This window comes from Cygnus atratus, chromosome 8 (genome assembly GCF_013377495.2).
Source record: "Cygnus atratus isolate AKBS03 ecotype Queensland, Australia chromosome 8, CAtr_DNAZoo_HiC_assembly, whole genome shotgun sequence".
Classification (NCBI taxonomy): Eukaryota; Metazoa; Chordata; class Aves; order Anseriformes; family Anatidae; genus Cygnus; species Cygnus atratus.
The window spans coordinates 7,201,049-7,221,594 of record NC_066369.1 but is presented as its reverse complement, the minus strand read 5'-3'; the positions used below and the strand labels follow the sequence as shown (position 1 = coordinate 7,221,594).

General features: G+C 35.7%; 1 protein-coding gene across 2 annotated transcripts in view; it reads right to left on the bottom strand.

Annotated features, from left to right (window-relative positions):
• ASPM (assembly factor for spindle microtubules) overlaps positions 1 to 20,546 on the bottom strand; it is a 28,789-nt gene that overhangs the window by 7,306 nt on the left and 937 nt on the right. Inside the window, exons 2-20 of one of the 2 annotated variants that reach the window (XM_035537271.2) lie at positions 20,186 to 20,329; positions 18,120 to 19,473; positions 15,932 to 16,033; positions 14,968 to 15,114; positions 13,856 to 14,101; positions 13,628 to 13,695; positions 12,949 to 13,090; positions 12,740 to 12,870; positions 12,032 to 12,207; positions 11,786 to 11,931; positions 11,622 to 11,707; positions 10,624 to 10,842; positions 9,552 to 9,765; positions 9,320 to 9,465; positions 9,104 to 9,232; positions 7,520 to 7,714; positions 2,097 to 6,722; positions 580 to 729; positions 78 to 244 (exon numbers count right to left, since the gene is read on the bottom strand). In XM_035537271.2, coding sequence (XP_035393164.1) covers positions 78 to 244; positions 580 to 729; positions 2,097 to 6,722; positions 7,520 to 7,714; positions 9,104 to 9,232; positions 9,320 to 9,465; positions 9,552 to 9,765; positions 10,624 to 10,842; positions 11,622 to 11,707; positions 11,786 to 11,931; positions 12,032 to 12,207; positions 12,740 to 12,870; positions 12,949 to 13,090; positions 13,628 to 13,695; positions 13,856 to 14,101; positions 14,968 to 15,114; positions 15,932 to 16,033; positions 18,120 to 19,473; positions 20,186 to 20,329 — 8,588 coding nt within the window. The remainder of the gene's footprint in view (positions 1 to 77; positions 245 to 579; positions 730 to 2,096; positions 6,723 to 7,519; positions 7,715 to 9,103; positions 9,233 to 9,319; positions 9,466 to 9,551; positions 9,766 to 10,623; positions 10,843 to 11,621; positions 11,708 to 11,785; positions 11,932 to 12,031; positions 12,208 to 12,739; positions 12,871 to 12,948; positions 13,091 to 13,627; positions 13,696 to 13,855; positions 14,102 to 14,967; positions 15,115 to 15,931; positions 16,034 to 18,119; positions 19,474 to 20,185; positions 20,330 to 20,546) is intronic. The other variant, XM_035537272.2, reaches the window with a different exon arrangement.

Sequence of the window (20,546 nt, the reverse complement as noted above, 5' to 3'; positions counted from 1 at the left end):
CTAAATAATTATATAATAAAAAAAATTAAAAGTAGAGTTATATTTAAAAGTAAAATTTATGTCAAATTCAACATTACCAGGTCCTCTGCCGTTTTGTTTTGAAGTGACTCTGAATAACACGTACAGCTTTTACTAGAGATGCATATTCCTTTCGTGCTTTGTAGCCTCGAAACCACGCTTGAATTATTTTTGCTGCTCGCATTTTGTTAGCCCACTGCCTGGCTTTATATCCTCTGTATGATGCCTATTAAACATACAAAAACAAACAAAAAAACACACACCCTTGAATTTTTTTAATGGAACAAACCAAATTAAAAGACAAAAAGTCCCGTTAGCATGAAAGGCTTTTAGGATTCCTAGCTCTACAGTATTATATACGTTCAGGAGACATTTTCTAAAACAACTAAAAACGCATTTAAGGAAATACCACAAATGCCACTAATGTCTGTAAATAATTATGTAATGAAGAAATAAGTAAAAGAAAGATTAAAAAAAAAAAAAAAACCAACTCACATCCCAACACCGCTCTCCACCCCCAAATTAAAACCCACAATACCCAGAAACACCTTCTGGGATTACCTGAATTCTAATAGTAGCTCTTTTGATTTGATTGTACCTTTGTTGTTCAACATTTCGCATCCGATACGCTCTGTAGTATTGCTGTATTAATAAAGCAGAAGACTTGCACCGAACGTATTGTTGCCTCTGAATAAATCCACGAAAATATGCCTTGAAAGCCAAACACAATATTGGAATATTTACTCACTTGCATGGCATTGACCATTGCGTTGAAGATGACTGAATATTTTTAATTATTGCTACAGTAACTAACTTGTTATAAACCAACAGTATAATTAACTTTAAAATAGCTCTGATTTCCCAATTAATTGTTTTCTGCTTTTTAAGTGAAAACATCATACTTGTATTGTTCTGGATATATAATGGTAAATATTCAGAAAAATAGCTAAAAGGCTGCCACTTCCCTCCCAACCCTCCAAAGAACAGAAGTGAGGAAGGCACACTTGTTTTCTTATCTACCAAAAAAAAATTTGTGCTTTCCAACAGGATAGTAATAGCAACCTGAACAGTTATTAGAGATTACTTCCCTTTCCTTCCTGATCTGGGGAAAAAAGCCCTCCTTTCATTCCAGTAATGTCCTGAAGACAAACCTCTTTCCTTTTACCTTAGGGTATAATAATTAAGAACAGCAAGGGAAGTCATGTAAAACTTCTCTCAGAAGGAACGACAGAATATTAATTTAAAATAAAAATGACTCCCAGTACAAATCATAATTAATATAAATAACAAGGAGAAATACCTTCCCTCCCTTATCCTCAAAGAAAAGCAAAAGCACATCAGAGGAACAGGTCTCTTTGACTTTTTTAACTAGACAGATATTTAGCTTGCTACAGGGAGATGGAGCAACTCTCATTACTTCTTGCCAACCACACTAATATGTTATCCCATCAATGAGGGAAGGAAAAAAGTGTTTAATCACTTTTCCCTAAGAATGAAATATGTCTCCTCAAATTCTTTGTCAAAATGTTAGCTAGGCACCAAAATTATTCTGGATCTATTTAATGTTTTAAAAACAAGCAAACAAAAAACCCACTATACTTTGGTTATTCAAGAAGACAAGAATAAATCAGGAAGTCTTAAGGAATACAGCAATTGTACTTGTTCCATTTACTTCACTTTATACTTAGTACCAGTGCCAACTAATGTCAACACATCAAAACAGCTTTCATTTGCATGCCAATCAAAAAAAAAAAAAAAAAAGAATTAAGCTGTTAATATTTAAGTAGGTGGAAGCTAGTCAGGCCAAAGAAGTCCTTAAAAAAAAAAAGTCAGAGTTCCAATTTTAAATAGTTAAATTTTAGTGGAAATAAAAGAAGGAAGAGAATATCACTTTTGAAATGAATGCTTCAGCAAGGAAAACCAAAACAAGAGACAGACTCATTTCTGTGCTCTGCAATACTAAATGCTACACACCTGATGTACTGTACTTCAGAACTTAATTCTGTTTTAACATATATGTTTGAAATAATAGCACTAATCTAAAACAAACAAAAACACTATTGTACATTTTAAAGTACCTGAATTTTTATTGCGCTTTCTTTCATTTTGTGAAACCTCTTCTGTTCGATGAATCCCCTGACCCTTGCCTGCACAATGATAATTTTCTTCCTGGTTTGTAAGTAAGTCGTTCTTTGGCATTTTACAATCAAGCGGGATCGGTACCATCGCTGTAAGACAACTGCTGCTTTTTTATAGCTTGCATACTGTGATTTAGCTTTATGCATTAAGTAATAGGCTTCTAATGTAATTGCTGCTGTTTTAAGTTGAATAAATTTTCTGCGATGCACAGCCATCCAAAGAAAAGACTGAATCTTCCTTGCGGCTCGTATTTGTCTTGCTGTTTTTCTTGCTTTCATTCCACGGCAGGCAGACTGAATAATTACTATTGCTTGCTTTTGAGCAGAGTATTCTGCTTTCTGTAAACGAGCCCTGTGGCATGCTCTGTACCACCTCTGAATAGCAACTATTGAATTCTGAATCAATTTATAGCGAGTCCTTGTTCTTTGGCATCGGAACGCAGACTGAATCATTATCGCTGCTGCTTTTTTTGCAAGAAAACGCTTCCTTTCTACATGCATTCGGAAAAACGATTGTATGCGTAGTGCAGCAAGATTGGTTTTATACAACTGCCTTGCTTTTTTAGCACGAAAAGAGGACTGTAGGCAAATGACGGCCTTTTTTATTTTTGCATAGTTTTCCATGTCAGCTTCTTTTGCTACTTTGGCTCTGAACCTTTGTTGTATAACTCTGACTGCCCAGTGCAACTGTTTATAATACCTATGTTGTACATACATTCGATAACTAGATTGTATTACAGTTGCTGAAGCATGCATAAGTTTCAGTTTCTGTCGTTCCTTCATGCCTCTATAAGATGCTTGAATAACAAGAGCAGATTTCTTCATTGTCAGATATTCCTTCTGTTGATCCTTTTGTTTAATGTAGGATCGATAGTAGTTCTGTATAGCAATAGCTGCAATTCTCATATTTTGATAGGACCTTCTATTCCTGTGCATTTTGTAGGCTGACTGTATTGTACTAGCTGCTAAATGCATATGCTCAATACTCTTCCTCACTCTGATACCTCTGTACACAGCCTGTATAAGAATAGTTGCTCTGCGAAGATGAAGATACTCCTGAGCGTGCTGCCTTGACAGAATCAAAGCTCTGTATCTTCTCTGAAAGACAAGAGTAGCTGCTTTAAGAGAGAGATACCTTTGACGTTCTCTGAAACCTTTAAATTTTTTCTGAACAACAATAGCAGCATGGTGTTTTTCTTGAAGTTGTTTTTTTAAACGCATGTCTCGAAAAGCCTTCTGAATACAAATTACTGCTTTCTTTAATGAAGAGTAGCGCTGTACTGCAATATTCCTTAGGTTATTCGCTCGGTATCTCTTCTGTATTAGCTGGGTTGCCCACTGAACTTTTCTGTAGTGGTGGTACTGCCTATACATTCGGTAGTTTCTCTGTATTGTAAGTGCTGCCTCATGCCTTTTCTTCAAGAAGCATCTTGTTTTCATTCCTCTATAGGCTGCCTGAAGAACTAAAACAGAATTGTACCGTTTTAAATATGTTTCTCTGACACGCTTCCCTTCCCTGCAAGCACGGTAACGTTGTTGTATGATTACCGAAGCAAGCCTTAGAGCTTGGTAAGAAATGTAAATTTTACGCATTCTTAATGTTGCCTGGATGACCACAGCAGCTTGATGCATCTGCTGCATTTTTTGCCTTACCACAAAGCCTCTGTAGGCAGACTGTATGATAACAGCAGCATTAAGGAATGAGAGGTATTTTTGACGTTGAATTTTTGCTAGTTTTGTTGCTCGGTATTTTCTCTGAATTACAATAGCAGCTGTCCTAAGGGAAATAAAATGTTTTCTTCTGAGAAAAGTTCTAAATCTTCTTTGAATAAGCTCAGCAGATTCACTCATAGTTCTTACAAGTCTTCTTGTTTTCATGCCACGGAATGCAGCCTGGAGGCGAAGCGTAGCACTTCTCATGGTCATATAGTTATGAACTTGTGCATTTCGCTCCTTACAAGCACGGAACCACTGCTGAATCCGTCTAGTTGCCAGCAACAAGTTTCTGAAATCCCTTTGTTGTTTGTGCATTCGATAATAAGACTGTATCATTGCTGCTGACTGGTGCATAGTTTTTAAGTCTCGTCGAACTTTCATGCCTCTACAGGCAGCCTGAAGGATAATGGCAGATTTCTTAAGCTCCGAGTACTTCTTACGTTGTACTTTACCTAAACAAAATGCTCTATATTGTCTTTGAATTATAATTGCTGCCATTCTCATTGCCCGATATCTAATGTTTATGCGATGCATCTTAAACATGGCTTGAATACAAATAGCTGCTTGGTGCATACAGTGAATTTGTCGTCTGACTTTCACACCTCTGTAAATTGCTTGCATTTTGACTACAGCTGTTTTTAAAGATAAGTATTTTTGCTTTTGCCATTTAGCATGAATAACTGCACGATAGTGCCTTTGAACTACTATAGCTGCAGATCTAAGTGTTACATAGTCCTTTTTCACCAGGTATGATCTGAATGCTGTTTGTATGGTTGTAGCAGCTTTTCTTTGTTTCCTCAATTGTTTCCTCACAGTCATCCCACGGTAAGCAGACTGCAAGACTAATGCAGCTGCCTTTGTTTTTAGATAAAGTGCACGTTGTTGTTTTTTCATATAGTAAGCTCTGAAGTATCTCTGAATCACTAAAGTCGACTGTCTTATTTTTTTTAATTTTAGTTGATTTACATGCATTCTGTAATAGGACTGAATAATCATTGCGAGATGGTGTTCCTTTTGAATTTTTTTTCTCACCATTTTCCCCCTCCATATGGCCTGAAGACGTACTACACAGTTACGCAGCTCAATATACTCTTGCCGTTGCTTTTGGCCTATGACATTTGCTCTGTAATGTTTTTGGATAATTAGTACAGCGTGGTTCATAAGTCTGAATCTTTTCAGAGCTATGAATTTTCTGAAGGCAGCCTGTATTACTGTTGCAGCAGCACACTGTCTTCGAATCTGCCTTCGTACCTGCCAGCCACGAAATGCTGCTTGTAAAGAAAGCACAGCTGCTCTTGTCATTAAGAAGGTCAATCTTTGCCTGCTTCTAGTCTTGCAAGTTCTGTACCATCTCTGAATCACAATGGAGGCCTGAATCACGGCCTGATACTTCATTCTCGCAGCATGAGCTCGAAAAGCAGTCTGAATTTTAATAGCAGCTCTATATTCAAGTTTAAGCATTTTGCGTGCTTTATAACCCCTGTAGGCTGCCTGTAAGCACACTGCTGCTTTTTTAGCTTGTAAGAACTCCTGCCTCTGGCAGAGCTGTTTTTGGTATGCACGGTAGTGTTTTTGAATGACAACAGCAGCTCTGTAGATGATTAAATAATGTGTCCTGTCCCTTCTCATTCGGTATTGTGCCTGAAGAAATACTGCAGTCTCTGTCCACTTTTGTATTTGTTTCCTGACAAGATAGCCTCGAACTACAGCTTGAATTCTTATGCAAGCATCCTTCAATTTTCTATAATCTTCTTTAAGTTGAAGAGCATATCTATGAGACCGATACCTTTGCTGGACATAAAGTGTTGCCTCCAGTAACGCACAATAATGCCTACGTGCTTGTCTCATCTTTACAAAAGCTTGTATTTTCACTGTTGCATCTCTTAAGTCTTTAAATCTCTTTCGGACAACATAAGCACGATAACTTGACTGAATTTTTATCACAGATCTCAATATGCGCGCCTCTTTCCTAGCTATCCTTCCTCTGTAGGCAGACTGTAGGACAATAGTAGCCAGACGCATCCTCTGGAAAGACAAGGCTGCTTTTTTAGAAGCCACACATGCCCTATACCAAGCTTGAATTACAGAAGCAGCATTTTTCATCTCTTTGTATCTTTTTAGCTGTTGGTATTTTCTCACGTGTGACTGCAAGGTAGTAATGTGTTTTTTTAATTGTAAAAATCTTAGTTTCTCTTGTCTCATTCTCCATACTGATTGAATAACACAAGCTGCTTTGGTTTGCCTGTATAGTATACGTGCATTCATGCCTCTAAAAGCAGCTTGGAGAACTACTACAGCTGCACGCTTTCGCAAGTAGTTCCCTCTCTCATTTTTTCCTAATTTATAAGCTCTGTAATACTGCTGAATGGTCACTATTTGTGCCCTGTGCTGCTGGTAAATACGTCTAGCTATCTGACACCTGTACCATGCCTGAATCTTGACAATGCTTTGCTTAATATGTAGATAACGCTTCAGATCTCTGTGCATCCTGTACCAAGACTGCAAGACAAGGGCAGCTCTCTTTCTTTTAGCCAGTTTTGAAGATTGCCATTTTCGGAAATAAGTCTGGAGCACTAAAGTAGCTCTAATTTTCTGCTGGATTTTGCGTTTTCTCCATCTTCTGAATGCAGACTGAATAATAAGTGCTGAAGACTTTAAGATTTCATATCTTTGTCGATCTTCTTTTGCCAACTTAGATGCCCGCAGATGTCTCTGAATTGTAACAGTAGCCCAAACAATTCGTTTATATGCAGAAACAGACATCACCATCCTTCTCTTTGCTTGTACAAAGATAACATAGTATCTTAGCTGCAAATATTTTTTCCTAGCAGAGTATCTCCTCCAAAAAGCCTGCAGGAAAAAACAGAAAATTTAGTATTTTCTTTATGATAGCTTAAGTCTAATTTTGACAACTACTGTCCTCAGACTTATTAAGATTTGTGTACTTTTACTTAACCTCCATGAAGATAAGCCTAGATACCTACATAAAAAACAATGTCCAAATGCTTGAAACCTTGCTTTTTTAGCACTTTAAATTCCAGAAAAAAAGTGCTAAATTTACCCTGGCAACAAAAGATTCCCTGTTAAACTATGTGATAAATCAGTGATTCTTTAAAATCCATTACAAAAAGTCCTAAGAATGTAATATATGGCTTTGGGTAACAGTTGGGAAAGTATCTTGAGAAACTGAATTAACTATCAACTACTAACTACCAGCTGGTAACTAATTTCTGGCATTCTGAAAGTGCCCACTGCAGGTGTATAACATTAGGTGGCCAATTCTTGTCTGGCTTCTTTACTGGTGTTCAGCAGCTGCAAAGAAGCAAGCCAGAATGATCTGATTGGTCCTTACATTGCCTGGCTTATGGTCCAGTGTTTTAATATTTATGGCATATCAGCACAAAATATTTACTAAGAAAGAACAAGTATAGACTTTTATATTACCATTTCTCTCTAGAGCGAGAAAATTACCAAAACATCTCAAAAAGCGAAAAAAGTGTATTATGTTTTCATGAAAACAGCTGCTGCTGTAAGCAGCACAAATGACCCTGAGCAATCCTTTTTTTTATAGGTTTCAGAGAGTTTTCCTTGAATCTCACTTTATATCATATTATCTTGATGTGTAATCTCATTTTATATCATATTACCTGAATTACTGTGGCAGATTTACTTCTGGTTTCCTCCAGTTTTGTCTTTTTCAGATTTAAAAACTTCACCCTGGCTAAGTATCTTCTCCAGTGCTTCTGGATGAACACTGCTGCATTGTTTTTCCTCAAGATACGTCGATGAGACAAGAAGTTTATTGCATGTTTTTGAATTATCCAAGCAGCTCTGTCTCTTTCCTACAAAGAGTCAATTTCCACTGAACAGTTAGGATGCAATTTCCACCCATCTTTTGATGTATTAGAATAACTATCTAGAGCAATCATATAAAAATTAGGCTTGTTGATTACACAGCTTTTCTTTATTCTACGGCAAGAACTTTTCTGAAACAGAAAACATTTACTTCAGCACCAAGCTTTTTGTAAAAGTGTGGTATCACCTAAATCTGCATCTTCCCACCTTGATAGTTCTTGTTGCTCCGTTTTTTTTAGCACTCCTTAGTAAACCTTTTTTAAACCTCAATTTTAGTTTCCATTCATAAGAGTTTAAGATATCCATATTAACTGGCATACCAGTGTTTTCCAGCTATACTGAAATAACCTGAGTACAAAGACAGTCACACTGGATCATGTCCATCTAGCCCAGATTTTTGTTTACATATATCAGTGTTTTCATAGTAACCCAAAGGCCATAGAAACAGACTGATAAACATCAGGGCAACAGGAAAATGCAACTTACAGATGTAATACTTCAGTAAGTAGCTCGTCTTGTCAGATCCCTACTAGTAGGCTATCCACATGGTAATATGGCAGAGCATACTTGCACACGTTGCAAGATTAAAATCAAAATAATGTCTGCAAAGCTCGTGTGTTTTGTTTTTTACATCTCCCTCAAGCAGCTTTGCTATTCACTACTGAAAAACAGTTATAAAGGAAATGTTTTATAATTAGCATTAAGGCTGTACACTTTTAATAAAAAATAAAGAAATTGGAAATAAATAAATCCCCCCTTTACGTCACAGATTCTCAAAATATTTCACTTGAACACTGCTTGAGTTTCTAAAAGATCTCAGATACAGTGATGGTGTTTATCAGCCTTAATGGTGTCATAGTTTTAAAGCCATGACAAGATCTGACATAACTACCAAAAAAGTAAGAAAGAAACTACCATGCAACTTGACTCAAAACACTTTGGTTCAGCGCCTGAACGTGCAAGTTTATGTTATGTTATGTTATGTGCAAGTTTAATTTTACAAAACTACAAAGAGAAATTAATAGGAATCAAAAAGGAACAACTCTTTGTTTCAAGGAAGCAGTGCAACAGTTTCATATTTGACTTGGAAAATGTGTTTGAGGGGTGCCACGCTTTAGTTAGAAACTAAAAGAAACCCTGAAGAACAATAGCCTTTAAAGAATAATCACCTTTAAACAAAACTAACTACCTTAAAATAGTCTTAAACGTGTTTTTTTTAGTAATTACCAAGAAGCCCATAAATTTGGATAATAATGGTACTAAAATTAAATACAATTATTATTCTAATAAACCTGTATACTCCAAACAATGAACTTATATTCTTTATTTAGTTTTTCTCAAAGTAGGAGCTATGAGATTGCACAATCAAAGAGTACCTGAGAAAGTTTCAGTTCCTTTTTCAGCCTGTATTTCCTCCAAGTAGACTGAATTAATCGAGCAGCTCGAGTTTCTTGCCGAAGATCTAGAAGCCTCGAACACAGAAATGATAGGTAGGTAATAACAACCTATTTAAACACAGAAAGCAGCAAGTTAAAGACTACACACAGGAGAGCAGGACACATTTACTTCAACTCTAAAGGCACCTATCTCACCTTTTCATCAGGTATTGTATTTGACATGTCTGAGTGATGAATCATTGCTGGTATTCCACCTAGGTCAGAAACTGCAGTATTGATCAGCTGGAAGTTCTTCTTTTCATTGTCTAACAATTCCTTGTACATGACTGAGGCTGTTACAGCTTTGCAAAGAGAAAATATTTGTCAGATCAGATTGGATACAAGAGAAATAGATTTAACATGAACTTTCGTACATTAAATAACTTACTTTGGTCAAATGTTCCTTCCATAACATTTAGAGAAGTATCAGACTCTGAGGATGAGGAGGATAAGTTTAGTCCCACCGTACGAGTTCTTGAGCACTCTACTGTTTGAGTTGTACGTTGACACACAGCTTCCAAAGGCATGTAACATGGATGATAATGATGAATTAAATGACACAGTACTCTACCATCTGAGAAACAGACTGTGAAATTTTCCACCTGTTTAATAAAATACAGTAAGTTACAAGTTCCTTGAATTTTTGGTACCAGTTAACTGGTGTAAACTGGATATAGAATTTTTCATCTTGCACCTTTGAAAATGACAAAGTATGAATTCTGCAAATTTATTTTAGACAAAAAGTTACAAAATTAGTGCTTCCTTTGAACATTCACTGTACATTCGCACATAGCTTTAAGAAACCCGCAACATTAGTGTGAATCACTATACAGTGAATCTTCAAAAGAGAGACTTAAGAAACAAAAAAGAAAGTGGTATTTCCATCGAAGGATCCCCAGGAAACTTCAAAAGAGATAGCTTTTAAGGTCTTCAGTGCAGAAATAAGGCCTGGACTTGCATCAGTTTCAAATGTTCTATTTTGCCCTTCGGGAAAAACTATCAACCATGACAGTACTCTGATCAGTCAAGTCTGAACAGGGCTTCTCTTCTTAGAGGGAACAACCAGCAACACGACCCTTTTGAACAAACACCTTTGAGGAAAAGAATCCTCCTTGGCCTAAACATTAGTTCAATGCTCAACAGTTCCTACTAATGGTGAAAATTTTATGTACAAATATGTTTAGGATGAATACCTGTTGGGAAAAAAAAAAAACACCTCCAACTAGAACTCCACTTTAACTACATTTTTAAAAGGCATTTTTATACATGAGACTAGCTAGAAGGGGAAATCCTTTTACTCAAATTTGTCTTGTGCAGGTACATCCATAGTAAGATGATTATTCCAAATCAGATTAAATAAAGTTGAGAAGAATGTTTAAAACTAATTACCATTGGCTGTTACTACACATGAAAGAATTTGAAATTGAAGAATTGTGCTCTTTAAAGAGTAAGCATTTTACCTTGATATTGTAAAATCCACAAACAGCATTAACCCATGCCATCAGCAGCTTCACGTTTTCACTGTAATTTTGAGGTGAGGAGCTATGACTGTTATCATCTTGTATTCTACAACAATTTGAAAAAAGTTTGAGAGTGCCCAATTGTGTTTTTATCTTATGTGCATTCCTTAAAAACATGATTTCTTCTTTTAACTGTTCCACATTAAGAAAAACATCCACCTATTAGGAAGAAAAAAGAAATATTTTATTTTGCCACGCATTGTAGCAGACAAGTATAAGTTTTATATATAGCATTTTAGAGAGAAACCACTCTCACTATCTGCCACACTGAATCAGTAGTAGTAATCTGGATTTGCCAGCATAGGTGTCAGTGGCAGCTACCGACTGCTTGAAATAAAGAACTTAAACCCACACTCTCACTGTTCTGTGGGAAACTGTTAGACCAGCTTACTGAACGTTTCTTCAAATTTACTGTTTCAAGATAATTGGAAAAAAAGTTTAAAAGATATAGCTTCAGTATAGATAAAATAAAAAGATATGGTAAAAAAGATAGAGCTTACTCTATACTTGTCCGTCAGAGTGACCTCACAAGCTGATTCGAAATTTGATTTCCCACATTCCCTTTTCAGTTAGTAAGAACTTATCAGCATTTGGAGACCAACATTATTTTAGTCTAATTATCAGTTCTGGTAGCATAACAACAGAAGCTCAAAAGTTGTGTGTTTTTTTTTTTTTTGTGCGTGTGTGTGCTTTTTCCCTACAAAAGCTTTTATGAAGGTATACAAGAAAGACCATAATTAAAATGTTAAAATGTACTGTTAGGGATGTCATGTAATGTTTGCATTGCACTTCGAATGTACAAAGTAGATTGTTCCACAGTTTAAAATTTGATTAGTAGAAGCCTTCACAGACAACAAATAATTGCTGAAGGACTGATGTTTTCATTATCTCTCACTTGTAATTAGTAAGAAATGAAAAAGAAAGTAATTGAGTAGTACCTGGAAAGCAAAGACAATTTTCCACAGCAGTGCTAATGTTCGTTCTCTGTGTCTGTCCACAATATCTCTACAGTCAATTGAAGCACCTATTAAATAAAACAAAGAAATGAAATGTGCACTAGTCCTACAATGGGCTTAGAATAACTCTGATTTCTAGGCCTTACCACTCTCATCTTTCAAGTGAATTCCTCGCTCCTTAAGGACATTAAGAACAATATCAACATTATGCATCTTCTGTAGACGACTTATTGCAGGAACTCTCAACTGTTTTGAAAGATTCCAGTCTTTGGTGAGAAGTTCCATTGCTCTCCTAAAAAAGGGAATTTCACAGTTTAATAGCTTAGCTAAGCTCATATTAAGTATTATATAAAAGAAAATGAATAGTTCAAAATAATTCTGTATCAACGCACACAAGACGAATACCACATTGTAAGTCCACAGCCAGATTTGTTACAGCAAAATCAAATTCATCAAGTGGAGTTTGAATATGGCTGACGGGTAGTCCCAGGAAACCAAGATGACGGGAAAGGTCACCTTCACCACTCAGGAAGTCTCGAGAAATTGCCAGCAGAATGTCTTTACTTGTCTTAAAACAAACAAACAAATGAACACACACCTTAAATACTAATATTTTAAAAAATAAGCACTTTTCACAGTCTGTCTACACAGTACATACTGAACTAAAGAAAATTTTATTTCAGCATAGTAAAGACATTTGTTAATCAAAGAGTTTCTATGACAGATGTTGCATCATCTCTTATTACAGCAAAACAACAAAAGACAAGAGAAAAGCCCAAACTTACTTGGAGTTTAAGATCAGCTGCAGTATGCTACAGTGATATTTAAAAATATCGCAGAAGCTTAACTTCAGAGAGGAAAGCAAGTTAATGTAACATAACAGAGTCCTTTCTACAGAACCAACACCTCAAAGATTTCTTGGGAATTTTTTTCATAACCATGAGACCGTATACTGAGAACGTTCACATAAAAGCATCAACAGCCAATAGTTGTTAAAGAAATGCACCTAAAGGCATAAAAATATGCGTCCTACATTCAGTCACAGAACATTCATACATAGAACAATATTGGACAAAGACTTCAAATCACAGCTCTCTTACCTTGAACTCTGCATCCTTGCAAAAGAGGCAAGGGTCATGGTCAATCAGTCTGGACTGTTTGGCACAATCCAGAAAGCAAACTAACAGCAGCATTTTTTTCAGTGTGAATTTTGACAAAACTTCTTCATGACCTAAAAAGATAGAACCCATTAAGTGTCAGTTCAAAAATTAAGTGCTACAAATACTCTGTTTTTGGAAATACCCGTTACCTTCTCGATAAAGGTGAGGCACAGTGGGATGTCTATATTCTGCTGCAATGTCAGGGTTCCAGAGCAAGCGATTAAGAATGAATATTGCCAAACCCATAACATCACTATTGCTCTCCAAAGATATCAGTTCCCCATAAACAGTCTAATATGAAGGAAAAGGGAAAAAAGCATAACCGTTAAAAATGACCTTAAACAATGTATGTGTTTGTGAATATAATTTAATACTGACGTTTTTTAATAGCAAATGGTAATTAGCCTCTAAAAATCAATTTGTTCAAAATATTGACTAAAGGATAGAACCAAAGGAAATTTCAGAAGATTCTGTCTCATATAAAAACATTTGATCATCTATATCTCAGGAATCAATCAATCAGTAGTTCTCTTAAGAAAGACACATTTTCCTCTAAGAGTCAAACTAACTGTGAACTGCTCTTCTGTTATTGGTCAGGGAGTTAATTCTCACTTTTCTTGATTGAATATTTTCTTTTTTTAATAAGGTAAAAGTTTTTAAAGCAAGTCTGTTATAATAAAGCAAAAGACATGTAAACTCACTATAATTAAGTTGAACCTACTTGGATTAATAAAACAGAAAATATAAAGGAACCCGAAACGCTCCCTACTAGAAAGGGTGTTAGATCTCTCTAAAACTTTGATTATAGACCACATATTCTGCACTTACCTCCAGACCTATACGCAGCCACAAAGGGTTGTAAGATAAAAGCCAGTTAAGGACTTTCTGCCTCTCTCCTGCAAGAGAGCATATTATAATATTACATCCAGCAAACACTTCATGTTATAGATAATATTGCTAAAAATCTATTTTAGATTAAATCAACTAAGCGTATGAGTAATCTTTTTTCTACTTACAAGAAAATAAGGTATGCAGTTTTTTTTTTGTCATTCTTACCTACATCTTTCCAGAGATGTCTGTCTCGACGAACTAGCAAACGTTGAGTTTCAATCTCAACTTCCAGCTTCTTAATAGCTTTAACCATTTTTTCAGATGTAAATAAACGGCAAGCATCACGTCGTAACTTATTCAGTCTACGACGAGCAGTATAGGCTTTTAAAGATACTTCATCTTTTGTTGGTGCTTTAGGAACGCTGGTTTTATGATGGTTCTCTTCTCCCAAGATAAGAGCAGCTGCATTTACTGTTTAAATGCACACACAGAAAGTATGCCGTTACATCTCAAACAAAGGTAGTTTTGCCCCGTCTATGTTCACAATGTTATTTTACTTTTGCGTAACAATTTGGTTCCTCGGGAAGCTTATCGTTTGTTGCATTATATATGTCTTGCCAGGTACAGGAATATTAGCCACATATTTGTTATAACAACAGTTATTTCCTAAAGTAATGGGCTAATAAGGGTTGGGCTGGAAATTCAGTTCTAAAATGAATTCGACAATCTTCAGAATTTTAGGTTGAAAACAGAGAGAGAAGTACATTATCATCATTTTAATATAGTGGCAACTCTAGTGTTTCTCAGCAGGTGGGGATTCCCCACTCAACACACACAGAGAGGTACTGCAGCCACAAGTTCCAGTGTGTATTCCTTGTTCCAATGCATGCTTCCCATTCCCGTGTGGGGTACGCTGCGCTTGGCATGAGCAAGTGCATCATCTGTACTTATCACAAGGGGAAGATACGACTCAGAAAAGACTTAAAGTGCTATAAAGTTCTGTTGGGATGGACAGCACCATCTCCAATGTTAGAATTGCCCTCGGTTTAGTATACTCCATATTTTTTAGCCCAACTGCCACTGAAACCCATCACCAAATATTTGCTTTAAGCTTATCGCAGTATTAAGTCAAAGGTTGAACAGGGAAACACATATAATATACAAAAATTGAAAAACAAAAAAAAATCTACTTTTATAGAAAAGCTTAATGCTACACAAAGTAAAATGATGAGTTGGGGTTACTGTTAAACAAGGACCCCTATTCACTAATATGAATAAGGCACCTTATGTAACATTTAAGAACATTAAAAGCCAAAGTGAAAATTCTTATACTCTACCTTGTGAGGTGTTTGTTCTTACATTGAAGTCATCAGGGGTAAGTACAAAGTTTAACCACCATGTGAAACCTCGTTGTTGCTTCTCCTTCCAACGTTCATCATAAAACATATTTTTAGCTGCAAAAGGCATTGGGTGCCTAGGAATGACTTAAAATAAATAAAGAAATAAGTCCCTCCTTCTTTGATTGCTATTTAAAGAATAGCCTTTCTTGAAATGTATGATAAGCATTATACGTCTTATCGTGGAAAATATTAAAGTTTGATACTCTATTTAGCACTATAGCAGGAAAAAACAGGTTGTTAGAATCTTCAGTGACTTTCAGATCGGCTGTCATTAAATAAATTTTAGCCACAAATCCTGCATTAAGTTATTAAAGCACTAGAACAAATACAAGAACCCATATTCTTATTATTTTCAATATCTAATGTGTTTCTAATATCTAAAAATATATTTTTAAAATATATTTTAATGCATATCTTGGATCAAAACCAAGTCAAGTTGTATTACTGCCAGGAACAACCATTTTATAAATAGATTTTTCTGATCAGATCAACTTAGTATTAATAGATTTGCAAAATCAGTATCATTTTGGTGGGTAGTTTTCTATTCTTAGGTATTCTGTTACATTCATTTTTTATCAGATGGGGAAGAAGCATTTCACTAATATCCATCAGTTGCCTGGGAACACACCTGTAGTTTTTTACACTTACATGCAAAACTGGAGGAAAGTAACATTTACATTCAGCTGACCGTGTGCTGCAATCAATTTTCTTATGAGCGGTGCAAATGCATTATGAAAGGTATATGAATTTTTCTACTAGTTATTTTTTCCACTGTGGGTACAACCTTCTATTTCATCCCAACTCTACTCAGTTGGGTCTCAACTACAGACAACAGCAGTACAGCTATAGTGATATTCGGTTCAGTGGATATTGTTCTACTAAATGCCAGAAGTCTGCCTACCTGTTTTCATTGGTTTCAAAAATGTCAGGTGAGACTGAGCCAATCCAGCAATGGGTTTACTAATTTTATTGGTAGTTTTTGACGCTCTCTGAAGGGAAGAACCTACAAGTATTAACACACATCAGTGATGAAGATGTCAGTGAAAGTTAACATATTAAGGCTCATGTCACTCGTACAGCAAAGAACTGGAGTGATTCCCTACGAACACCTTCAACATACTAGCAATCTCTTGATGATGGAGAAATTTAAGCAAAGTAGTTTGTCTACAATCAACATGGGAAAAACAGTTAAGAGCAAATAAGGGCTACTGTATTTCCTGGTTTTACCACTACATGTACTCAAATACTGCACCCTGATCTCAGCCAAACAAGCAACAAAACATGTTAACACACAACATGCAGAAAATTTTCTGTACCCTGCAGATAGTCATAGGGTAGCCTTAGAGATAAGTTTAGAGATAAGTTGCTTACCTAAAAAAAAAAAAAAAAAAAAAAAGTGTTCCCCTTCATTTGTAAATACCTTCATTTTAAGGTTTTTAGATTTATTATCATATCCTAGAAACACAAAGCCAATTGGTAGAAATATTTATTAGGATATGTGAAATTGTGTATTCTATGAACATCTGGGTAAAATGCATGACTTTTGGGAGCTTGATTGACCTCTTCCCACAGTTAGATTGCATGCTACATTGATGTTCATTTTGTAGCAGCCTGATTGTATTACCTTAGGCATCAAGGTATTAGCTGATAAATTTTATCTACCACCTAGTAGTAGGACTTAAAACACAGGGAAAAAATAGATACACACTTTCTAACTCTCAGTACATGAAAACACACGCTTAATGCAATCGCTTTATGCTGACATCAAATGAAGACTAAAAAATGTATGCTTTTGCAAATGGTCTATGGTTGCTGCCTGATACCCACTAACAAGATGCTATTTCAGATGAAAAAAATAGATCATAAATTACAGGTTGCACTCATGCTTAGCTTTTTTTCATGCTTATTCCAGTCTCTCACGCAATTCTAATAACTTTTTAATAATGTTTTGATTCCTTTTAAGTTGGATTTCAGGAGGATTACCCTAAGGATGGATGTTTCAAAGTTAACTTTCAGGCTTCACAAAGAAAACTCACATTCCGCTACTACGAGCAGCACCTACTGCGCTGTCTCCAAAAGCGATTAAAATACCAAGTTATTTTTTTGCAAGAAAAAATTGCTACAAAAAGAGTGTAGTTCAAAGCTGTTGTCATTTTTGCATTTTACAGCCAGGATCAAGAGACACCTAAGAAATTTTAGGCTCACAGAATACTTTCCTGTCCAGTCCACCTACACTTATGCTAATGGAGGAACAGAAATAATCTAGTAGGTAATACTGCTTTTCCTGGTGGACACAGACCTAGTGAGTTTTTATGTAGACTGTCTTAAAAAGCCTGAACTCGAGGCCGAAAATCAAATCTAGATAGAATAGATCATCTGAAGAACTGAAGAAAGCAGCACATGCTATTTTAATCTGAAAGCCGTAATAATTTTTTCCTGGTAGTTATGTTGCAGGGGTTGCATGAAGATTCAGCAAATGGAGTGCTTCCTTCAGTTAGCGACACACATTCTTCTTGTATTCCAAAGCATATTTGGGAGTGGAACATTTTGAAACCCAAAGTATGTTGAAATTCAAGAAGTCAACTTGTTTTGATCTTCAAGCAACAAAGTATTGGCAAACCGTAAAGACAGATCTGCACGAGGCTGATACCAGACTAATTACAAACAAACAAACAAAAAAAAAAAAAACACAACAGGCAGCATGAACAACATATTTGAAAATACACGACAACAGCAATGAATTAAAATATGCACAATGTTAAGTGTACACATGACAGAAATCTTGTAAAGTGAGCAAGTTTCCTGTATATTTGAATTATCCTGCCCAGGAACTGCCAAATACTTTTCCTGTTGCTGTCATTGCCAAGGTTTACAAAAGAATCGAGTAAATTTTAAGCCAATTACATAACCAAAACTCTGACCTAGTTTTCAACCTTGTAAAATGCAGATAATATCTAAAAAAGAAAATGCAAAAACCCATATTTTGGTGAGATGAAATATCCTTGACTGTTGCTAGACAGTTCAGTTTGCTATACAAATTTCATAATCAAAGGTATTTTCCAAAGAGGGTGAATAAAGATACTGCTCACCAGCTTTCTTTTTCAGCCCTATTCTCCCTCGGTTTGTAGGTTTGAAGGCTGATGGTGTCACAGAGGTATGTGTTTTATTGTCCATGCTAGTTAGAGTTCTTTTTCTTTCCACTTCTTCCACATACACTGGGCCTGTAACTCTATTTTTTTCTATATATATTTCACTTTTCCTCTTACGACACAAAGAAGTTGATCCAGTAGGATGTGAACTTATTTTTTCATTGTGACACTTGTTTCCAGCTGAAACTGAATCTATAACTGGAAGGTGTTTCACTATTTCTACCTTTGTATATACAGGCACAACATTTTCACAATCCATTATTACGCTATTAAGGCATTTTTTAGATTTTGGCTGGAGGGTTTCCATTCTTCTTTCTTCACCAGCATCAGGCTTATTTTTGATAACTGTGGCAGAAAGAACTGGGCGTTTTTTTGCTTGCTCTGCCTGAGAATTGAGCGTCTGGAGCTCTTCTGTAGAAGGAAAATTGGGCTGATTTTCTTTGGGTTTGCTAGAATGAAGTATCTGTGATTCTACGTTACGTGTCTCAAAGACTTCATTTAACATGTGGTTTACGTGGACTTGTGCTTTTGTCTCTCTGTCTCCATTTTTTTTCCATTTTGGGGGCAAACATTTCTTCACGACATAAGTTTCCATAGCAGAAGATATTAAAACCGTCTCAGGTTTAGGAGTCTTTGATTGTACATCTGACAAACTGTCTTTCACAAACTGATCAGGTGACAGAATTGGAACACACTGCTCTATTGTATCTACATCAGCGTGATAACTGTCATTTACAAAAGAATCTGGACTTAAAATTCTCCTTGTACTTAAAACGGGTACAGATGCCAAATGTTCTGGAGTGCAAACAGGTGAGATTGTACAATTAAGAATTGCTTCATTATTTGAAATCAGTGGTTTTTCTAATCCAGTAAAATTGTATGCACTTTCAGATTTCAATTCATCATGGTTACCAACAGATTTCTTGATATTATAGCTGTCTATTTCGGGCAGTAACTCCTCACGTACAGCAGCAGCAATATCCGAGAAAGTAGTAGATCTTCTCATTGAAAGTGGTGTGCAAACAGTATTATGACATTCCTCTAGCACAGGTGAAATAGGAGATAAAGGCAATTTATTTTCTGAGCCAGCAAGAGAGTCATTTCCTGGGGATGTACTATTTTGCACTGTGTTCTGATTTTCACATGACTGAAGTGGGCTCCTCAGTCTGTCTACCTTCTGAGAAACTTGAAAGGTTTTATTAACATTTTTAACATTTGAATTTCTTTTTTTAACTTTTATTGAACTCGATGTTTCTGCAGTGTTCTTCTTTTTTATAGTTTCCCAGAGACTCTTCTGAAAAAGAACCATAAATAAAATTTAGTATGCTGACTTTCTACATACATTTGTGTGTAGAAGCGAACATTATATATAGGATTATATAATAATAATAAATTATATATATAATATTATACATATTGTATTATACACAACATACAATAATATATATAGGAATATTATTACATATATAACAATACATTCCTATATACATATATAGGAATAGGATGTCCACAGAAGCTGTGAAATCTCCCTCAGTGCAAACACTCAAGGCTTGACTGGGCAATGCCTTGGATAAGCTAGTTTAAAGTTCTTCTTTCAGCAGAAGGCTGGATAAGACAATTTTCAGACACCACTTCCAATCAAAACCTTCCTGTGATTGCCATAAACTGGAACAGACATCAAAACACATCACAGGACTAAGCATCACAATAAAATTAATACCCAGTATATCAAGAAAAGAAGGTAAAACCAACACACCTAGTCCAAAACTCACTATAACTTATTTCCACGACTGATTTTTTTTGTCATGTTTTATTCTCTAAGCAATATAATACACCAGTATCTATATTCCAAGCCTGCTGAAAAAAAGTTTAAATATAACGGATTCTCCCACAAACAACATTTATCCATTTTTAATTCTCCTGCATTGATCTTTTTAACTAATAAAATCAATGTTTCAACTACGCCAAAATAATAAAATTAGTTCAGACAATAAAAACATACTCACTTTTTTCTTCAACGGCTGTTCAGCAACACCTAGGAGCACAGCTTGATGCTTTACGATGCCATTAATAACAAAAGTTATCAGTTCTCTGACCTTGCCCTCTTCTAGTGGTGTCCATGTTACAGACACAAAGATTCTTTGTCCTGACTAATGGAGAGAAAGAAATGTTTAATACATAGCACTTATGTAAATTTTTCGAACATCCAAGATAGAGTATTCAAAGCAAATGAAAACCAGTACACAGAAGTAATGCATATTTTGACATCATGAAGTGACAAATGATTATTAAACGTCAACTTTACCCCAGTATATGTAAATACAAGCAGACTTTAAAAAAAATAAACAAACAGGGAAGCCGTGGAGC